Below are 23,802 nucleotides of genomic sequence, written 5' to 3'. Positions count from 1 at the left end.
CGCCCTGTGCATCTGGGTCCTGGACTTCCTGACGGGCCGCCCCCAGGTGGTGAAGGTAGGAAACAACACCTCCAATTCGCTGATCCTCAACACAGGGGCCCCACAAGGGTGGATGCTCAGCCCCCTCCTGTACTCCCTGTTCACTCATGACAGCGTGGCCATCTATGCCACCAACTCAATCATCAAGTTTGCAGATGACACAACAGTAGTAGGCCTGATTACCAACAATGACGAGACAGCCTACAGGGAAAAGGTGAGGGCCCTGGGAGTGTGGTGCCAAGGAAATAACTTCTCAGTCAATGTCAACAAAAAACAATAGATGATCGTGGACTTCAGGAAACAGCAAAGGAGCACCCCCCTATCCACATCGACGGGACCGCAGTGGAGAAGGTGGAAAGCTTCAAGTTCCTCGGCGTACACATCACTGACTATCTGAAATGGTCCACCCACACAGACAGTGTGGTGAAGAAGGCACAACAGCGCCTGCCCTACCTGCCCTCCAGGACACCTACAGCACCTGATGTCACATGAAGGCCAAAAAGATAATCAAGGACATCAACCACCCGAGCCATAACCTGTTCATCCCGTTATCATCCAGAAGGCGAGGTCAGTACAGGTGCATCAAAGCTGGGACAAAGATCCTGAAAAACAGTGTCTATCTCAAGGCCATTGCTGTTAAAAGTCATCACAAGCCGGTTTCTACCTGGTTACGCAACTCTGCTGCCCTATATACATAGGAAATCACTGGCCACTTTAATAATGGAACACTAGTCACTTTAATTATGTTTAAATAATGTTTAGATGCTGCTTGTCTCATCCCATATGTATGTACTGTATTCTATTCTACTGTGTTTTAGTCAATGCCACTCCGACATTGCTCAAACTAGTATTTATATTATTTTTCTTTTAGATTTTTGTGTATTGTTGTCAATTTTCAGATACTACTGAACTGTTAGAGCTACACAAGCATTTCGCTACACCCACAATAACATCTGCTAAATATGTAAATGTGACCAATACAATTTGATTTGATTTGATATGCCAATTCCCAGCCAGTTGTGTCCATCACGACGCTGTCACAGTGGTACACATTATGCATCCATTCAACTTCCAAGATGTACATGTGAAACACGGCCTATTCAGCCCCCTCCGTCCTTTACTAGACACGGATCCACAAATGTGTCTCTTCCATTATTCTGATGCAGAGGAATTGTCATTTCTACAATGTCAGGTCTATTCTATTATGTGGAAAGACTTGATGTATCCTCCCTCTTTCTCCTCTCCTCCCTCTTTCTCCTCTCCTCGCTCTTTCTCCTCTCCTCCCTCTTTCTCCTCTCCTCCCTCTTTCTCCTCTCCTCGCTCTTTCTCTTCTCCTCCCTCTTTCTCCTCTCCTCCCTCTTTCTCTTCTCCTCCCTCATTCTCCTCTCCTCCCTCTTTCTCCTCTCCTCCCTCGCTCCATACAGAGTAGCTCTGTGCGGCCCATTCGCAGTCGGGGAGAGGTGGGAGGAGTAGAGGGCTGGTAATTGACTGTGACTTGTGAAAGTATCACGGGGAGTATCCCCTATGGAAAATCCCAGAGTGGTAGAGAAGTACATTGTGATCTAGCATCATGTGGCTGAGAAAGTCTCCACGTGTTGAAGGTTAAGATGTGTTTAAATGTACGGGTGTTTAACAGCAAGCCAACCTCATGGGAAGACCTCTGACATAGCCTTCACACATAAACATACATTTACATGGCCTATGTACGCACGCACACACACGCACACACACACGCGCACGCACACACACACACACACACGCACACACACACACACACGCACACACACACACACACACACGCACACACGCACACGCACACACACACACACACACACACACACACACACACACACACACACACACACACACACACACACACACACACACAGAGAGACACAGATACACTGCTGACCTTGACATCTGTACGTGTGCCTAGTGAAATGTATTTTGGGATATGAGACAAGTATCGACCAGGGCCCTTTCATTGCTGCTGTGTGTGTTTGTGTGTGTGGGTGTTTGTGTGTGAATGTGTGCGTGTGTGTGTTTGTGCATGTGTTTCATTCACTTTTCATTAAATCATCTCAAGTTTCCACCTGTAATGATATCTGATTGGCATATTGAGAATGAGGTGAAGGGTGGGTGGAGACTGAAGATGGACTGAAGAAGAGCTTGTATGTATTTGCCTAATAATCGAAGATGAATGGCACGGAGCATAACTTGATCGTTCCATGTATGTTATATCATATAAGATAACTAGTGTGTAGCTAGTTACTTTTCCCTTTGTAATACAATCCTCCTCAACGGTTAGGAATGAAGGAAGATGAAAGATACAGAGAGGAGAATCAGGAAGGCAAAGGAAATGAATTTCACAATTATATAATCATCATTAGCTCCCTCTTCATCATCATAGCAATCACCATCATCATCTTTATCATCATCATTCATCTCATCACCGTAATCAGCACGATCCTCTTCATCATCATCATTAATCTCACCACCGCAATCATCATCTTCATCATCGTCATTAATCTCATCACCGTAATCATCATCATCATCATCATTCATCTCATCACCGTAATCAGCACGATCCTCTTCATCATCATCATTAATCTCATCACCGTAATCTTCATCATCATCATTCATCTCATCACCGTAATCAGCACGATCCTCTTCATCATCATCATTAATCTCATCACCGTAATCATCATCTTCATCATCATCATTAATCTCATCACCGTAATCATCATCTTCATCATCATCATTAATCTTATCACCGTAATCATCATCATCGTCATTAATCTCATCACCGTAATCATCATCATCATCATCATTCATCTCATCACCGTAATCAGCACAATCCTCTTCATCATCATCATTAATCTCATCACCGTAATCATCATCTTCATCATCATCATTAATCTTATCACCGTAATCATCATCATCATCATTAATCTCATCACCGTAATCAGCAACATCATCTTCATCATCATTAATCTCATAACCGTAATCAGCAACACCAAAAATATCAAAACATTCATGATCAACATCATTATTAAAATGTGTTTTCTCTCCCTCAATCTTATCAATATGTATATTCCTATCCTCCTTTACCCCTTTGGGGCTCCCGACTGGTGCAGCGGCCTAACGCACTGCACCTCAGTGCTAGAATCCAGGCTGTATCACAACTGGCCATGATTGGGAGTCCCATACGGGGTCACATAATTGGCCCAGTATTATATGGGTTTGGCCGGTGTAAGCTGTCATTGTAAATAAGAATTTGTTCTTAACTGACTTGCCTAGTTAAATAGAGGATACATTTAAAACAATTCTGCCTCTCCCTACTCCTCTCCTTCTCTCCTTCCTGTCAGTGCTCTGTGAATAAGTGATAGGCGAAGCTTGAGTGCTGCAACTGAGCAGTGTTTTTCATTTGCTCATGCACTGACCTGTTGTCGACTATAATTTACTGTGGTAAATTATAGCGCAGCCATTTTCCCTCCCAGCTTCTCCTCGCCTGCTGATCGCTAGAGTTTGGTTGAAAACAGGGTGAGAGGGAAAGCCCTTGGTTGGTGTGTGTGCATGTTAGAGCACATAACAAAATAAAGACCTGAAATGAATGACTCCCATAGCGGATAGGAGGACAGCTGTGGGTTGAGGTTTACCGGAGGACAACATTTTTGATCAAAATTTCTTTGGTTTCCCACTTGCCTCCTTTGATGTGCTGGTCTTTGTCACATCAATATCAACCGAAGCAAATTGTGGTTGGCTAAAGTGTAGCTTTGTAAAGCGTTCATAAAAAGTTCAGGCTTACCTTTAGTCATTGATTTTGCAGGTTAGTTCATGTTCAGAACAAAATGGCCACCGTACCCTGTTTTTTTTTGGTTTGTGTGGGAGAATGTGTTGACCACAGCTCAGTGGATAGAAGCACATTATCCAGTTTTATGGCCTATATTGTGGACTACTACAACGAAGTGAGGTGAGCAGAGAGGGAGGGCAGTTGATTTACGAGACGAACAACAGTGGCTAAGACCCCAGCGTCCAATTGGCTGGACTTTTCCCTCTTGACAGGGCTGCCCAGTAAAAAATTCCCCCTGACGGACAGGTGTTGTCGCGGGGACGCAATTGTTTTAACAGGCTTGTGTCCCCCTCTCCATCACCCGGCAGACAGCCCTCTCACAGAGGAGAGAGGGAGGGAGATAAATAAAGAACCACAGAGGGAAGGAAAGGGTGAGACATACTGTATATATAGAGAGAGGGAGAGGAGAGCGAGCGAGAGAGAGACAGAGTAAAGGGAGGAAAGAGGTAGAGATGACAGAGAGAAAAATCAGCAGAGGAAGACAGACAGACAGACACAGAGTGAAAGAGGAATAGAGAGACAGACATAGTGAAAGAGGAATAGAGAGACAGACAGACAGACAGACAGACAGACAGACAGACAGACAGACAGACAGACAGACAGACAGACAGACAGACAGACAGACAGACAGACAGACAGACAGACAGACAGACATAGTAAAAGAGGAATAGAGAGAGAGGGAGAGTGAAAGAGGAACGAGAGAGAGAGAGAGAGAGACAGACAGACAGACAGACAGACAGACAGACAGACAGACAGAGTAAAAGAGGAATAGAGAGACAGACAGACAGACAGACAGACAGACAGACAGACAGACAGACAGACAGACAGACAGACAGACAGACAGACAGAGTAAAAGAGGAATAGAGAGAGAGAGAGTGAAAGAGGAACAGAGAGAGAGACAGACAGACAGACAGACAGACAGACAGACAGACAGACAGACAGACAGACAGACAGACAGACAGACAGACAGACATAGTAAAAGAGGAATAGAGAGAGAGAGAGTGAAAGAGGAACAGAGAGAGAGACAGACAGACAGACAGACAGACAGACAGACAGACAGACAGACAGACAGACAGACAGACAGACATAGTAAAAGAGGAATAGAGAGAGAGGGAGAGTGACAGACAGACAGAGAGACAGACAGAGACAGACAGACAGACAGACAGACAGACAGACAGACAGAGTAAAAGAGGAATAGAGAGACAGACAGACAGACAGACAGACAGACAGACAGACAGACAGACAGACAGACAGACAGACAGACAGACAGACAGACAGACAGACAGACAGACAGACAGACAGACAGAGTAAAAGAGGAATAGAGAGAGAGAGAGTGAAAGAGGAACAGAGAGAGAGACAGACAGACAGACAGACAGACAGACAGACAGACAGACAGACAGACAGACAGACAGACAGACAGACAGACATAGTAAAAGAGGAATAGAGAGAGAGGGAGAGTGAAAGAGGAACGGAGAGAGAGAGAGAGAGAGAGAGAGACAGACAGACAGACAGACAGACAGACAGACAGACAGACAGACAGACAGACAGACAGACAGACAGACAGACAGACAGAGTAAAAGAGGAATAGACAGACAGACAGACAGACAGACAGACAGACAGACAGACAGACAGACAGACAGACAGACAGACAGACAGACAGACAGACAGACAGAGTAAAAGAGGAATAGAGAGAGAGAGAGAGTGAAAGAGGAACAGAGAGAGAGACAGACAGACAGATAGACAGACAGAGTAAAAGAGGAATAGAGAGACAGAGTGAAAGAGAAATAGAGACAGAGTGACAGAACTAGATTTAGAGAGGGAGAGAAAGCGGCAACTGTGTAATGACGCCTGTCTGTTTCACTCTATCCAATCTTGGAGAGTTAAACAGAGGCTTCCATTCAGTGCAGTTGAAAAGCTCCAAAGGTCTGGCAGTTAGCAGTTAGGGCCGAAAAACATCTCTCAAAAGGAGTGTGAATGTGGAGGCACAGCCTGTTCTATTTGAGACTCGAAGGCCTGTTGTGGAGGTGTTGTCTGGAGAGTTGAAGCTCTGTTGTGGAGGTGTTGTCTGGAGAGTTGAAGGCCTGTTGTGGAGGTATTGTATGGAGAGTTGAAGGCCTGTTGTGGAGGTATTGTCTGGAGAGTTGAAGGCCTGTTGTGGAGGTGTTGTCTGGAGAGTTGAAGGCCTGTTGTGGAGGTATTGTATGGAGAGTTGAAGGCCTGTTGTGGAGGTATTGTCTGGAGAGTTGAAGGCATGTTGTGGAGGTATTGTATGGAGAGTTGAAGGCCTGTTGTGGAGGTATTGTCTGGAGAGTTGAAGGCCTGTTGGGGAGGTATTGTCTGGAAAGTTGAAGGCCTGTTGTGAAGGTATTGTCTGGAGAGTTGAAGGCCTGTTGGGGAGGTATTGTCTGGAGAGTTGAAGCTCTGTTGTGGAGGTATTGTATGGAGAGTTGAAGGCCTGTTGTGGAGGTATTTTGTGGAAACGTGAGTGAGAACCCTGTCCAGCCTGTCTAGCAGGGTGAGGTGTCGGGTCAAGAAGAGTGTATCCGTCTCCCGCTGGGTTTTCAGCAGGCGTGATACCTGTCACGTGGCTATGTGGTTGTGTCTATACACAAAATAGACACACAAACACACACACGCACATTTCATTGATGTGTATAGAACATTGATGCGTGACAGCCAGACTGCCTAGAAGAGCATTGTTTATGGCCCATGGAGACTGCTCTCTCCTGGGCTTGGCTGCTCAAGAGGGCCTGGAGCTATGGCGCCTTTCCCCAGGTTACTGCTTCACTGACGCCCCATTTAGTACCATGCCTGGGTGGAAGAACTATGTGGACCAGGGAGGCCCATAGGGACCCATACTGTATGACCAGTCATTGCGTAGGAGGGTGGATTTGGAGCAGGTGAGAAACTCCTACCTCTGCCTCTCTCTCTCTCTCTCTCTCTGCCTCCCTCCTTCTCTCTCTCTCTCTCTCTTTCATCCTCTCCTTCACCCCTCTTGACTGACTGGGGGGCACTGGATATACAGAGCACCCAGGTGATTTCATTGTGTGGTGCACTCAGAACTGGGCTACCAGAGGAAGGACACTGAGGTGTGTGTGTGTGTGTGTGCGTGTGTGTGTGTGTGCGTAGAACAATGGTGGAAAGATGCCCAGGTGTGTTAACCCCCTTCCCTTGCTAAGTGCTGCCACAGAGCTGAACGTTGCTGTGACAGAAACCTTGTTGTTCCATTGTGGAGGCCATTTTCAGACAACAACAACAATCAATATGGCATCAGAGAGAAAAACAGAACCTGTCACCAATTACAGAAATGAACACAGTTTAATCTTCCAGCCCATTATTTTAAACTACATTTCTAAACTCACCTGCTGACATAATTATTGTCAAAATAGTATTTTTGTCCGACTTGAATCCCCACACGTAGAGTTGTCACACACGCACACATGCGTGCACACACACACACAAACACACACACTTACAAGCACAATATGCAGCACAATTATTTTAAAACGGCAATGTAATTCGACTCAGTCTAAATGCACTGTAATTCGGCTGAGTCTAAATGCACTGTAATTCGACTGAGTCTAAATGCACTGTAATTTCTGCTCAGTGTAAATGCACTGTAATTCAGCAGTCTAAATGCACTGTAATTCGACTGAGTCTAAATGCACTGTAATTTCAGCTCAGTCTAAATGCACTGTAATTTGACTGAGTCTAAATGCACTGTAATTCAGCAGTCTAAATGCACTGTAATTTCAGCTCAGTCTAAATGCATTGTAATTCGACTGAGTCTAAATACACTGTAATTTCAGCTCAGTGTAAATGCACTGTAATTCAGCTGAGTCTAAATGCACTGTAATTCAGCTGAGTCTAAATGCACTGTAATTCGGCTCAGTCTAAATGCACTGTAATTCGGATGAGTCTAAATTCACTGTAATTTGCAATCAAAGATTCCCTGACCGTTCCTACAGTAACATGTATGTCATTTAGCAGACGTTCTTATCCAGAGTGACTTACAGTGCATTCTAGCTGGGAACCCCACATATGTCAGATGTATTAGACTTTATTTTTTTCTATTGTGTTATTGACTGTATGCTTGTTTATTACATGTGTAACTCTGTGTTGCTGTTTCTGTCGCACTGCTTTGCTTTATCTTAGCCAGGTCGCAGTTGTAAATGAGAACTTGTTCTTAACTAGCTTACCTGGTTAAATAAAGGTGAAATAAATTATAATAATGAGTACATTTTTTCTCAGTAAAGTAGCTATCAGCAAAGACGGTGTGAGTGTTTGTACACAAGTTAGTGAGTTTCTGTGTGGGTGTGGGGGTGCTGTGGGAGTATTTAAGGTACTCTTTGAAGATGTAGTGTTTCAGACGTGGAGAGGTCTTGGAGCAGGCCTTCCCCGGGAGGGAGAGCAGCTCCGGCTTGTCAAGGTTGAGTTTAAGGTGATGGGCTGACATCCAAGCGGAGCCACCTGGGTGTCAGAAGGGGAGAAAGAGAAAAGTCATTAAGTGTCAGTCTTGGCCTGTACCGCACAGCTTCTGCCAGCCATCCTGTGTGTGTGTGTGTGTGTGTGTGTGTGTGTGTGTGTGTGTGTGTGTGTGTGTGTGTGTGTGTGTGTGTGTGTGTGTGTGTGTGTGTGTGTGTGTGTGTGTGTGTGTGTGTGTGTGTGTGTGTGTATCAAGGTCCATTCTATTCGTGTCAATTAGAGGCAGTTAGCTCCAGCCAGAGACACAAATAGACGTTCTTCTTGTGATGGGAGGCTGGAGGAAAATAAACAGGGTTGCATAGAAACCAGACAGAGAGCTTTATAATCGACCTTTAATGAGACGTAATGGTTGTGTCTGTGTTAGGGAGTCGATTGAGGGGAGAGTCTGTCTACGGAGTATCTTTTCATTTGACAGTGGCCTGAGTTTTAGGGACAGCTGCTTGACAAGAGCCGTGTCTCAGGGAAATGTGGCTCGAAAATATATCAAGTTTTTCACAAGGTTATTATTATGAAATGGTATCAATGCCGCGTTTACGCTGGGAACCCAATTCTGATCTTTTTTTACAATTAGTAGGAAAGGGCTGATCTGTTTAGACAAAAAAACTGTTGGTGATAAAACGAGATACAAATGTGCCTGCTTGTGTAAACACAGCCTAGGTGACTCGACTGACTGCAGGTGAAGTGATTTTATGTTAGTCAGTGGTATAGAAGAGGTGTTTAGTCTATAGTGTTTGACTACAGTATTACAAACGTACTTAAAATGTTAAGTCAGTAGTGTACCAGAAACAGGCGTTACTGAACCTGCTCTTAGTGGTCCTCCAGGAGCCCTCTGTCTCTCTGCTCAGTCGTAGTGCGGACCTACGAGAGGTTGTTATTGTAGCTGCAGATGCATTAGTCTTGGCAGTGTCTGAGCATCTATAATTAGTCCCCCTCTGGTGGAAAAGAATGGCGCTGGAACAGATATCTGCCGGTTTCCCACATTTATCACTGAAATGTGAAAAAAATATATGAATTACACATTATTAGGGTAATTGAGCATCTTAAGAAAACGCTCACTGCCTGTAAACAAAAAGTTAACAACAAGCTCACTGCCTGTAAACAAAAAGTTAACAAGCTCACTGCCTGTAAACAGAATGTTAACAACAAGCTCACTGCCTGTTGAACAGAATGTTAACAACAAGCTCACTGCCTGTAAACAGAAAGTTAACAACAAGCTCACTGCCTGTAAACAGAATGTTAACAACAAGCTCACTGCCTGTAAACAGAAAGTTAACAACAAGCTCACTGCCTGTAAACAGAATGTTAACAACAAGCTCACTGCCTGTAAACAGAAAGTTAACAACAAGCTCACTGCCTGTAAACAGAAAGTTAACAACAAGCTCACTGCCTGTAAACAGAAAGTTAACAACAAGCTCACTGCCTGTAAACAGAATGTTAACAACAAGCTCACTGCCTGTTGAACAGAATGTTAACAACAAGCTCACTGCTGTAAACAGAAAGTTAACAACAAGCTCACTGCCTGTAAACAGAAAGTTAACAAGCTCACTGCCTGTAAACAGAATGTTAACAACAAGCTCACTGCCTGTTGAACAGAAAGTTAACAACAAGCTCACTGCCTGTTGAACAGAATGTTAACAACAAGCTCACTGCCTGTAAACAGAAAGTTAACAACAAGCTCACTGCCTGTAAACAGAAAGTTAACAACACGCTCACTGCCTGTAAACAGAAAGTTAACAACAAGCTCACTGCCTGTAAACAGAATGTTAACAACAAGCTCACTGCCTGTAAACAGAAATGTTAACAACAAGCTCACTGCCTGTAAACAGAAAGTTAACAACAAGCTCACTGCCTGTTGAACAGAATGTTAACAACAAGCTCACTGCCTGTAAACAGAAAGTTAACAACAAGCTCACTGCCTGTTGAACAGAATGTTAACAACAAGCTCACTGCCTGTAAACAGAAAGTTAACAACAAGCTCACTGCCTGTAAACAGAAAGTTAACAACAAGCTCACTGCCTGTAAACAGAAAGTTAACAACAAGCTCACTGCCTGTAAACAAAAAGTTAACAAGCTCACTGCCTGTAAACAGAATGTTAACAACAAGCTCACTGCCTGTTGAACAGAATGTTAACAACAATCTCACTGCCTGTAAACAGAAAGTTAACAACAAGCTCACTGCCTGTAAACAGAAAGTTAACAACAAGCTCACTGCCTGTTGAACAGAAAGTTAACAACAAGCTCACTGCCTGTAAACAGAATGTTAACAACAAGCTCACTGCCTGTAAACAGAAAGTTAACAACAAGCTCACTGCCTGTAAACAGAAAGTTAACAACAAGCTCACTGCCTGTTGAACAGAATGTTAACAACAAGCTCACTGCCTGTAAACAGAAAGTTAACAACAAGCTCACTGCCTGTAAACAAAAAGTTAACAAGCTCACTGCCTGTAAACAAAAAGTTAACAAGCTCACTGCCTGTAAACAGAATGTTAACAACAAGCTCACTGCCTGTTGAACAGAATGTTAACAACAAGCTCACTGCCTGTAAACAGAATGTTAACAACAAGCTCACTGCCTGTAAACAGAAAGTTAACAACAAGCTCACTGCCTGTAAACAGAAAGTTAACAACAAGCTCACTGCCTGTTGAACAGAATGTTAACAACAAGCTCACTGCCTGTAAACAGAAAGTTAACAACAAGCTCACTGCCTGTAAACAGAATGTTAACAACAAGCTCACTGCCTGTAAACAGAAAGTTAACAACAAGCTCACTGCCTGTTGAACAGAATGTTAACAACAAGCTCACTGCCTGTAAACAGAAAGTTAACAACAAGCTCACTGCCTGTAAACAGAATGTTAACAACAAGCTCACTGCCTGTAAACAGAATGTTAACAACAAGCTCACTGCCTGTTGAACAGAATGTTAACAACAAGCTCACTGCCTGTAAACAGAATGTTAACAACAAGCTCACTGCCTGTAAACAGAAAGTTAACAACAAGCTCACTGCCTGTAAACAGAAAGTTAACAACAAGCTCACTGCCTGTAAACAGAATGTTAACAACAAGCTCACTGCCTGTAAACAGAAAGTTAACAACAAGCTCACTGCCTGTAAACAGAATGTTAACAACAAGCTCACTGCCTGTAAACAGAAAGTTAACAACAAGCTCACTGCCTGTAAACAGAATGTTAACAACAAGCTCACTGCCTGTAAACAGAAAGTTAACAACAAGCTCACTGCCTGTAAACAGAATGTTAACAACAAGCTCACTGCCTGTAAACAGAATGTTAACAACAAGCTCACTGCCTGTAAACAAAAAGTTAACAACAAGCTCACTGCCTGTAAACAGAATGTTAACAACAAGCTCACTGCCTGTAAACAGAAAGTTAACAACAAGCTCACTGCCTGTAAACAGAATGTTAACAACAAGCTCACTGCCTGTAAACAGAATGTTAACAACAAGCTCACTGCCTGTAAACAGAATGTTAACAACAAGCTCACTGCCTGTAAACAGAATGTTAACAACAAGCTCACTGCCTATTGAACAGAAAGTTAACAACAAGCTCACTGCCTGTAAACAGAATGTTAACAACAAGCTCACTGCCTGTAAACAGAATGTTAACAACAAGCTCACTGCCTGTAAACAGAAAGTTAACAACAAGCTCACTGCCTGTAAACAGAATGTTAACAACAAGCTCACTGCCTGTAAACAGAAAGTTAACAACAAGCTCACTGCCTGTAGAACAGAAAGTTAACAACAAGCTCACTGCCTGTTGAACAGAAAGTTAACAACAAGCTCACTGCCTGTAAACAGAATGTTAACAACAAGCTCACTGCCTTTAAACAGAAAGTTAACAACAAGCTCACTGCCTGTAGAACAGAAAGTTAACAACAAGCTCACTGCCTGTTGAACAGAATGTTAACAACAAGCTCACTGCCTGTTAAACAGAAAGTTAACAACAAGCTCACTGCCTGTAAACAGAAAGTTTACAACAAGCTCACTGCCTGTAAACAGAAAGTTTACAACAAGCTCACTGCCTGTTGAACAGAATGTTAACAACAAGCTCACTGCCTGTAAACAGAATGTTAACAACAAGCTCACTGCCTGTAAACAGAATGTTAACAACAAGCTCACTGCCTGTAAACAGAATGTTAACAACAAGCTCACTGCCTATTGAACAGAAAGTTAACAACAAGCTCACTGCCTGTAAACAGAATGTTAACAACAAGCTCACTGCCTGTAAACAGAAAGTTAACAACAAGCTCACTGCCTGTAAACAAAAAGTTAACAACAAGCTCACTGCCTGTAAACAGAATGTTACAACAAGCTCACTGCCTGTAAACAGAAAGTTAACAACAAGCTCACTGCCTGTAAACAGAATGTTAACAACAAGCTCACTGCCTTTAAACAGAAAGTTAACAACAAGCTCACTGCCTGTAGAACAGAAAGTTAACAACAAGCTCACTGCCTGTTGAACAGAATGTTAACAACAAGCTCACTGCCTGTTGAACAGAAAGTTAACAACAAGCTCACTGCTGTAAACAGAAAGTTAACAACAAGCTCACTGCCTGTTGAACAGAAAGTTAACAACAAGCTCACTGCCTGTAAACAGAAAGTTAACAAGCTCACTGCCTGTAAACAGAATGTTAACAACAAGCTCACTGCCTGTAAACAGAATGTTAACAACAAGCTCACTGCCTGTAAACAGAATGTTAACAACAAGCTCACTGCCTGTAAACAGAAAGTTAACAACAAGCTCACTGCCTGTAAACAAAAAGTTAACAAGCTCACTGCCTGTAAACAGAATGTTAACAACAAGCTCACTGCCTGTTGAACAGAATGTTAACAACAAGCTCACTGCCTGTAAACAGAAAGTTAACAACAAGCTCACTGCCTGTAAACAGAAAGTTAACAACAAGCTCACTGCCTGTAAACAGAAAGTTAACAGCAAGCTCACTGCCTGTAAACAGAAAGTTAACAACAAGCTCACTGCCTGTTGAACAGAATGTTAACAACAAGTTCACTGCCTGTAAACAGAAAGTTAACAACAAGCTCACTGCCTGTTGAACAGAATGTTAACAACAAGCTCACTGCCTGTAAACATAAAGTTAACAACAAGCTCACTGCCTGTAAACAGAATGTTAACAACAAGCTCACTGCCTGTAAACAGAAAGTTAACAACAAGCTCACTGCCTGTTGAACAGAATGTTAACAACAAGCTCACTGCCTGTAAACAGAATGTTAACAACAAGCTCACTGCCTGTAAACAGAAAGTTAAAAACAAGCTCACTGCCTGTAAACAGAAAGTTAACAACAAGCTCACTGCCTGTTGAACAGAATGTTAACAACAAGCTCACTGCCTGTAAACAGAATGTTAACAACAAGCTCACTGCCTGTAAACAGAATGTTAACAACAAGCTCACTGCCTGTAAACAGAATGTTAACAACAAGCTCACTGCCTGTAAACAGAATGTTAACAACAAGCTCACTGAATGTTAACAACAAGCTCACTGCCTGTAAACATAATGTTAACAACAAGCTCACTGCCTGTAAACAGAATGTTAACAACAAGCTCACTGCCTGTAGAACAGAATGTTAACAACAAGCTCACTGCCTGTAAACAGAAAGTTAACAACAAGCTCACTGCCTGTTGAACAGAAATTTAACAACAAGCTCACTGCCTGTTGAACAGAAAGTTAACAACAAGCTCACTGCCTGTTGAACAGAAAGTTAACAACAAGCTCACTGCCTGTTGAACAGAAAGTTAACAACAAGCTCACTGCCTGTTGAACAGAATGTTAACAACAAGCTCACTGCCTGTTGAACAGAAAGTTAACAACAAGCTCACTGCCTGTTGAACAGAAAGTTAACAACAAGCTCACTGCCTGTTGAACAGAAAGTTAACAACAAGCTCACTGCCTGTTGAACAGAAAGTTAACAACAAGCTCACTGCCTGTTGAACAGAGAGTTAACAACAAGCTCACTGCCTGTTGAACAGAATGGCGCTGAAATGGATCGCTTCCGTTTTTACAAATCCTGACCAATTTTGATATTTTGTGTGTTTTTTGCGATGATCTTAACTTTTTTTTGTATATACTGTTTCCGCCACCGTTTCCTATGTCCGAAAATAATTTCTGGACATCAGAACAGTGATCACTAACCTCGATTTGGATGAAGATTTTTAACTTCAACGAGTCTACGGAGCAGGACTTACTGCTCACCCCGGACCAGGCCCTAATCCCTGAGACTCGGAAGAGAAGGAGACGGCACAAAAGATGCCCGAAATGCGGGCACCCTGACATCACTACGCCCGCGAGTAAATCAACCACCTCTACCCTCCGTTCTATTGGCAAACGTACAATCACTGGAGAGCAAAATAGACGAGTTCCATTAGAGACCATCCTGTCAATGGGACCTAAAGAAATGTAACATTCTATGTTTCTCTGAGTCGTGGCTGAACAAGGACATGTGTAATATACATCTACTGTAGCTTTTTTTCTATGCATCGGCAGGACAGAACCGACAGCTTCGGGTCAAAAGGGGAGGTGTGTGTCTCTTCGTTAAAAACAGCTGTTGTGCAATCTCTAATACTAAGGAAGTTTTAAGGTTTTGCTGGCCTGAGTTAGAATCGATCAACTATAGACCAGGGGTCTCCAACAGGTCGATAGCTACCAGTAGCTCACAGCCCACCAACGATCAGCTCTCCAATATTTTCTGAAAGTACAGTACATGCATTTTTTGTTCCATCACAAATAGTCTAAAACGTAAATCTACTGTCAAATTAAAGTCACATTAACATTAAACCCACCCCTTGTTAGCCACTATTTTCTTAAAGAGCCAAACGTAACACTATTTGCCAATTCATTTTCAGAAATATTTCCCCTGTCTGTCTTTTTGGTGCGCACGTTTGTCTCTCAGTCCGTATGTAGCTAATTTAGCTAATGTAAACCTGCGTCCTGTAGGTAGACTGAAAAACCTTCCCCCAAAACCCTCTCAATTAAATGCTACCTGCAACTATACAGTATCATGCATATTTGTATGAACCTGGAGCCTCGTAGTTTTGAAGTCTTCGCTATTATTCTACAATGTAGAAGATAGTACAAATAAAGAAAAACAACCTTTTGACTGGTACTGTACATATCTACCTCAATTACCTCGTACCCCTGCGCATCGACTCGGTACTGGTACCCTGTGCATATAGCCAAATTATCGTTACTCAATGTGTATATATTATTACTTTTATTATTAAGTGTTTTACTTTTCTATTATTTCTCTATTTTCTTGTTGTTGTTGGGAAGGGCCCGTAAGTATGCATTTCACTGTTAAACCTGTTCTTTACGAATACAATTTTATATGATTTTTAAGGTGATATGACCTCCTAGAGCCCAGATGCATCCCAAATGGCACTCTACTCCCTCTATAGTGCCCAATGATCCCTGGTCAAAAGTAGTGCACTATACATGAAACAGGATGCCATTTGGGACTCAGACCTTGCGCACTAGAACATTCATCACTGTCTGGGCTGAGGAGATTAACCAAAACACTGACCACCATTCTGTTACCTTCTCTAACTCTTGAAGAGCATAGAACATTCTCACTGTGTCTCACAGATGACCCAAAATTGAGCACATATTTTAGTTTAAATGTCACATGCACAAGTAAGGTGAAATGGATTTCTGGTAAACTTAATACCCAACAATGCAATAATCAACAAACTTAAAACCCAACAATGCAATAATCAACAGCAATGTATTACTAGAAGAAAACACACAAGAAATATGATTAAGAAATAGTAACTAAACAATAAAGTAAGTAAGCATACTATATACAGGAAATATTTATGTGTGAGTTTGCAAATTGTGGAGTAAGTGTTTGTGTGTGTGTTGGATTGACACTGTGTGTGAGTATGTAGGGCCCTGTGAGTGTATAAGGTTAACTCAGATATACCTTGTAGCTATTTTGTTAGCTCTTTTGTTAGCTATTTATCAGTCAAATTGCTTGGGGATAGAAGCTGTTCGTGAGCCTGTTGGTGTCTGACTTGATTCACCGGTACCTCTTGCCGTGCGGCAGCAGATATAATAGTCTATGGCTTGGTTGGTTGTAGTCTTTAACAATTTTCCGGGCCTTCTGTTGACACAGCTTGATATAGAGCAGTGGAGGCTGTTGAGGGGAGGACGGCTCATAATAATGACTGGAACAGAATATATGGAATGGCATCAAACCATGTTCCACTCATTCCGCTCCAGCAATTCCCACGAGCCTGTCCTCCCCAATTAAGGTGCCACCAACCTCCTGTGATATAGAGGTCCTGGATGGCAGGGAGCTCAGGCCCAGTGATGTACAACCTTCTGTACCGCCATGCGATTGAGGGCGGTGCTATTGCCATACCAAGCAGTGATGCAGCCAGTCAATATGCTCTCATTGGTACCGCTGTTGAACCTTTTGAGGATATGAGGGCCCATGACAAACTTTTTCAACCTCCTGAGAGGGAAGAGGCACTGTCACCCTTTCTTCACGGCTGTGCGTGTGTGTTTGGACCATTTCAAGTCGTTAGTGATTTGGACACGAGGAACCTGAAGCTGTCTACCTGCTCCATGTGGACGTGGGTCTAGGGTGTCTGGGGTGGTGGAGTTAATGTGTGCCATAACCAGCCTCTCAAAGCATTTCATGGGTACAGAAGTGAGTGCTACAGGGTGATAATCATTGTGGCATGAAGCCTTAGAGTTGTTAGGAACAGGAATGATTGAAGTCATTCATGTGGGGATTACAGACTGGGACAAGGAGATGTTGAACACTGTGAATATGCCTGCTCTGAGAACATGCTCTGGAATACGGTCGGGGTCCGCAGCCTTGTGGGTGTTGACCTGATTAAAGACCATTCTCACGGCGGCCTCGGAGAGCGAGATCACCCAAGCCTCTGGGCTGGCGATGGCCCTCACACCTGGGTCGATGTTGTTGTTGTCAAAGCGTGCATACATTTGCATTGAGTTAGTCTGGTAGAAAGGAGTCATTGGGCAGATCACTGCTGGTTCTTCCTTTGTAATCCGTAATGGACTGGAGCCCCTGCCACATGCGGCTGGCGTTGGAGGCTGTGTCATAGGACTCCACCTTGTTCCTATATTGTCCCTTTGCTTGTTTGATGACTCTGCGGAGGTCATAGTACCTTCTTGTACTTATTCCTGTCGTTGGCCGTAGCATCAGGCTTGTCTACGTTTGGTTTGGGGAAGCAGCAAACCCTCACCGTGAGTACAACGTCACCGTGGGTACAATGTTTGCACTTGTACTACCTGTTTCAGCTTCTGCTTGTACAGAATCATGATCTGATTTGCCGGATGGCATGCGAGGGAGGGTCTTGGGTAGAATAGCAGTGGTCTATGACTTTATCGCCCCTAGTGGCGTTGGAGAGGTGTTGAAGTTGGACATCACTTGGCTTAGTGACGCAAAAATGAAAATTGCCGGCAACCAGAAAGGCAGCTTCTGATTGTAGGTTTTCCTGCTTGTTTATAGCCTTGTACAGTTCATTAACTTCTTATGGATCCCTTGAAGGGACCAAGGGAGGAACACAGCGCGCCAATCCCTTTAGCAGGATCGATGACTCTTCAAAATGCTAACTGCTAACTTTTTATACTTTTACCCCAGCAATAAAAATTCATATTTGAGAAGTGATTTTGCTTCTCTTAAAATCTGAGGGCATCATTCTACTGGTATTGATTAAATGCTAATGAATCGTAGATTAAGTGTCAAACACACATTAGTTAAAGGAAGAGGAGTATCCATTGACAGTGCCTGTGGCACTGCATTTTGTTTGCAAGGGTTGCCCTTTTAGCCAATGGTTCCCTGGGAAATATAGACCACAATAAATGTTTCATTTCAATGGGACTTCCTGGTTTAGATAAAGGCTGACGATAAGAAATGCCAGGAGCTAAATAAAGTTGTTTATTCTTATTGCACTTGCATCAAAGGAGTGTTGATGCACAGATGTTTCATCATTTAGTTTGGCAGTCACATCAAAGCTCTCTAGCACAGAATAATGATACATTTAAATGGAAAAAATAATTGTACAAAAGTTGATCAATGAATAAAGTTATGGAACGAACACTATGGTTATTACTACACATAGTACAATTAAATAGAGTAAACTTCAATAATACCAATCTTCAATAACTGTCAATCTCTGACTTGTCCATAGAAAGCCCTCACCTCTCCAAAGACGGTGTTGTGTGAATTTAAGAGCTCACAAAGGAATATGGACATGAACACAGCTCTGTCTGCATCAAACATCAATCCCAATCTATACCCTATTCTCTCATTCCCTATAACTCTCTGCCATGAATCAATTATGGAGACATGTTACACTTTATTCCATAACCGTGAGCATTTTGTCAAGGTGGATGGAACTCGTTCCCAGGAGTATACCACTAACAGCTGGTTCGACATCTCCCTCCTCTGTTCCAATACATTATGATACCCAGTGTTTACAGGCAGACTACTGGCAGACCTGAATAAACAGCTGTTGGGACGTGACAGTCCTGTCTGCTCCAATAGCAAGTGCGTCTGCCAGCATGCCAACTTCTCAAGTCTCGAAACTGGATAGACACGAGACGGAGAGAGAGAGAAGAATAATTTAGTAATGTGCTGGAAAATCATTGTTTTATCCTCACATGTGAGCGGGCAATGCATTACCCCAAGTGGCGGGGTGGTTTTATTCGGCCTCTGAAGTTTTCTGAGCAAAAATGATTATCATTGTTGGACATAAGACTGTAAAAACACAAGGAAATCAGCTCCAAGTAATTTGAATTTTGGAAATGTGCTCCCCAAATATTCCCGTAATTTCAGCCATTCTTCCAAAATGTTTGATTATGTATAATATCTGTCGGTCATCTAGCAGTAGGAATGTGCTGAAAAATGTCAGCATGTTAAATAAATATGAGCAAACATCTGCTTATTTGGCCCCCTAAGTTCTCTGAGCAAAAAAATGATATTCATATATATATATACAGTGGGGCAAAAAAGTATTTAGTCAGCCACCAATTGTGCAAGTTCTCCCACTTAAAAAGAGGAGAGAGGCCTGTAAATTTCATCATAGGTACACTTCAACTATGACAGACAAAATGAAAAGAAAAAAATCCAGAAAATCACATTGTAGGATTTTTAATTTATTTATTTGCAAATTATGGTGGAAAATAAGTATTTGGTCCCCTACAAACAAGCAAGATTTCTGGCTCTCACAGACCTGTAACTTCTTCTTTAAGAGGCTCCTCTGTCCTCCACTCGTAACCTGTATTAATGGCACCTGTTTGAACTTGTTATCAGTATAAAAGACACCTGTCCACAACCTCAAACAGTCACACTCCAAACTCCACTATGGCCAAGACCAAAGAGCTGTCAAATGACACCAGAAACAAAATTGTAGACCTGCACCAGGCTGGGAAGACTGAATCTGCAATAGGTAAGCAGCTTGGTTTGAAGAAATCAACTGTGGGAGCAATTATTAGGAAATGGAAGACATACAAGACCACTGATAATCTCCCTCAATCTGGGGCTCCACGCAAGATCTCACCCCGTGGGGTCAAAATGATCACAAGAACGGTGAGCAAAAATCCCAGAACCACACGGGGGACCTAGTGAATGACCTGCAGAGAGCTGGGACCAAAGTAACAAAGCCTACCATCAGTAACACACGACTCAAATCCTGCAGTGCCAGATGTGTCCCCCTGCTTAAGCCAGTACATGTCCAGGCCCGTCTGAGATTTGCTAGAGAGCATTTGGATGATCCAGAAGAAGATTTGGAGAATGTCATATAGTCAGATGAAACCAAAATATAACTTTTTGGTAAAAACTCAACTTGTCGTGTTTGGAGGACAAAGAATGCTGATTTGCATCCAAAGAACACCATACCTACTGTGAAGCATGGGGGTGGAAACATCATGCTTTGGGGCTGTTTATCTGCAATGGGACCAGGACGACTGATCCGTGTAAAGGAAAGAATGAATGGGGCCATGTATTGTGAGATTTTGAGTGAAAACCTCCTTCCATCAGCAAGGGCATTGAAGATGAAACGTGGCTGGGTCTTTCAGCATGACAATGATCCCAAACACACCGCCCGGGCAATGAAGGAGTGGCTTCGTAAGAAGCATTTCAAGGTCCTGGAGTGGCCTAGCCAGTCTCCAGATCTCAACCCCATAGAAAATCTTTGGAGGGAGTTGAAAGTCTGTGTTGCCCAGCAACAGCCCCAAAACATCACTGCTCTAGAGGAGATCTGCATGGAGGAATGGGCCAAAATACCAGCAACAGTGTGTGAAAAACTTGTGAAGACTTACAGAAAACGTTTGACCTCTGTCATTGCCAACAAAGGGTATATAACAAAGTATTGAGATAAACTTTTGTTCTTGACCAAATACTTCATTTGCAAATACATTTATTAAAATCCTACAATGTGATTTTCTTTTTCTCGTAGGTGGGAAGTGATTCGGCGTGCGCTGCTCTCCTTCAACCTGATTGTTGTCAGTGAAATATCAGAATACAACAGCAAAGACAGAAAATAAATCATATTATTTATGTCTTTGGTGTTGTATGGTGGTTAGGAAATAGTTTTCAATTCTAATTATGGCTGAAGCATAAATTGTATTATTTTTAATTTGTTTGTATTTCAGTTAGGCAGAAGCCCAGGTTTAAATTCAGCCACCAAAAATAGTGTGAATTTCACCTTCATGAGGCCATCTTTATGTGCTGACTCTGTTTGATGCAAAGCTACTAGACTACACATTTGCGTTACCTTCAGAAGCAGAATTCACATTCAATTTGAAATATTGAGCCAACAACACCATTGTTGAGATTTACATTATGTTTTTCATTGTGGTTTCTACACAGTCAATTAGGCTTCAAATGCCCATTACATTTCTTCAGTTCTATAGTCAATTATAAACTGGGTGGTTCAAGCCCTGAATGCTGATTGTCTGACAGCTGTGGTATATCAGACTGGGTAATTACGTTGGCTACCAGTTTATAATAGCAATAAGGCACCTCGGGGGTTTGTGGCATATGGCCAATATACCACGGCTAAGGGCTGTTCTTTTGCACAACACATCGCGGAGTGCCTGGACACAGCCGTTAGCCGTGGTATATTGACCATATACCACACCCCCTCGTGCCTTATTTCTTAAGTATAGCCAACTTTTTCAGCCAGCTGCCAGCACATGAAACACTCAAGAATCAGATGCAATAACATGACAGTTTTTGCAAGTGCAAACTCTCTCTGTCAGTTTTATTATTGGGCTGATAATTTCTTCCTTCAGGCCAGTAACATTCACCTGTAAAATTACCCTGAATCTTGAACTTGACTTGTGATGGAAGACCACACATACAGTAAGACTTGTGATGGAAGACCACACATACAATACGGCTTGTGATGGAAGACCACACATACAGTTAGACTTGTGATGGAAGACCACACATACAGTTAGACTTGTGATGGAAGACCACACATACAGTTAGACTTGTGATGGAAGACCACACATACAGTTAGACTTGTGATGGAAGACCACACATACAGTAAGGCTTGTGATGGAAGACCACACATACAGTTAGACTTGTGATGGAAGACCACACATACAGTAAGGCTTGTGATGGAAGACCACACATACATTAAGACTTGTGATGGAAGACCACACATACAGTTAGACTTGTGATGGAAGACCACACATACAGTAAGACTTGTGATGGAAGACCACACATACAGTTAGACTTGTGATGGAAGACCACACATACAGTTAGACTTGCCATGTAATATACGGTTCTTGTCATCATCCTGAGAAATCTCACCATGGAGATTCTACAATGCAAGTGTGAATTAATGCTGGACAGCTTTTTAATATTGCTGTTTGGTTGTTGTCCACTCCAGGGGAGCTGTACATCGGTGGCGTAGGGAAGAGCATGTACAACAGTCTGCCCAAGCTGATCGCGTCCCGGGACGGGTACCAGGGATGCCTGGCCTCAGTGGACCTCAACGGGAAACTACCAGACCTGATCGCAGACGCCCTCCACAGGATGGGCCAGGTGGAGCGAGGCTGCGACGGTGAGTTGACGCTCGCACACAGAGGTGTCATAGGGTGTGCAAGGGCACGTACCCCCTTCAGACTTGTCCTGTTTCTTTTTTTACAATTCTGATGTTAAATTCATTATTAAACTTCATTTTGAAGTTCACATTTTTCCCGATTATTTTATAAAAAAAGACCTGTCAGCGGTATTATTCCTAGTAAGTGGTTCCTTCCTGTAACACGGAGCAAAGATATACAGTTGGTCAGATTCCACAGCCACAAAGTCAGAATTGTCCGAATCTTTGTAAATGAAAATGAGCTATGTAGCCTAATGATTCCTTCTTGATGAATAAATAACGTTGAAATGTTTTGCTGTTTCTCTGTAAAACTAGCCACCTAACAATTTTATGACGTTGGCTTTAGCTAGCCAGCTAGAGAGGTTCCCAATCTCCCAACCTCATAAGTAGCTACCAAGAAGCCAATTCAGGATATCATTCAAGTTAGTGTAGCTAGCTTGTCTAACTATCTTAGCTGGCATGTCTGCTGGTAAGGTTGGTAGACTTTAGAAAAGCAAGCAATAACGAAATGTACTTCAATCTTTTACCAATATTTTAGCAGAGAAGCATTTTAGTTTCTTTATAAAAAGAACCACCAGTCAGGAAGATACAAGAGGTTTGCCGAGATATGTAGAAATATACTCGGTGTTAATGTATTCTGGCACTTTGTGATAATATCATGATATTTGTGTAGACATTTTGAATCCATGATATGTGCCTGTATTGATGATGTGTGTCTCGATCCCACATACGGTGTTGTAATGTGGATGTATTATTCTCGGTGTGTTAGTTGCGGTATATTCAGAATGACACTCTCATTAAAATGACAAATGAACCGATAAGGAGGTATGCTTAGATAACCTACGCAGAAAAATAGACCATTTTGTTTTTACATCGAATTATGCAAGATGATTATGGCTCTAGATTGCAGGTGTTTGGAAAAAGTCTAAATTCTCCGACCTCCATCCCCACGTTCTTTACTAGGTATCACCCTTTCCTTTTATACCCCGGCTAAGATAATAGGTGCATTAATTCCTCCACACACACACACGCACGCATGCACGCACGCACGCACGCACGCACACACACACACACACACACACACACACACACACACACACACACACACACGTACACATTTGGCATTCACCCAGGCAGCCTCATCAGTCTTTAACATCCCACCTGTTTTCTTCCCAGTCTTATCATATACAAGAGCTTCTGAAGTTGGACTCCTGCAGTAACTCATAGCTCCTTCTTCGGCAGTAATACCCAGAATATACAGTTAGACCCCACCCTAAGACTCAGTGCCCAGAGCATTCTTTACAGTCTCCTCTCCA

At 42.7% G+C, this 23,802-nt stretch overlaps 1 protein-coding gene across 1 annotated transcript in view; it reads left to right on the top strand.

Annotated features, from left to right (window-relative positions):
* The window catches only part of LOC115133629 (neurexin-2-like), a 566,883-nt gene that overhangs the window by 72,467 nt on the left and 470,614 nt on the right, over positions 1–23,802 (top strand). Inside the window, exon 9 of the mRNA XM_065021929.1 lies at positions 22,274–22,447. Coding sequence (XP_064878001.1) covers positions 22,274–22,447 — 174 coding nt within the window. The remainder of the gene's footprint in view (positions 1–22,273; positions 22,448–23,802) is intronic.

This window comes from Oncorhynchus nerka, linkage group LG8 (genome assembly GCF_034236695.1).
Source record: "Oncorhynchus nerka isolate Pitt River linkage group LG8, Oner_Uvic_2.0, whole genome shotgun sequence".
Lineage (NCBI taxonomy): Eukaryota > Metazoa > Chordata > Actinopteri > Salmoniformes > Salmonidae > Oncorhynchus > Oncorhynchus nerka.
Note: the sequence above shows the minus strand (reverse complement) of the source record. Positions and strands in the feature narration are given on the sequence as shown.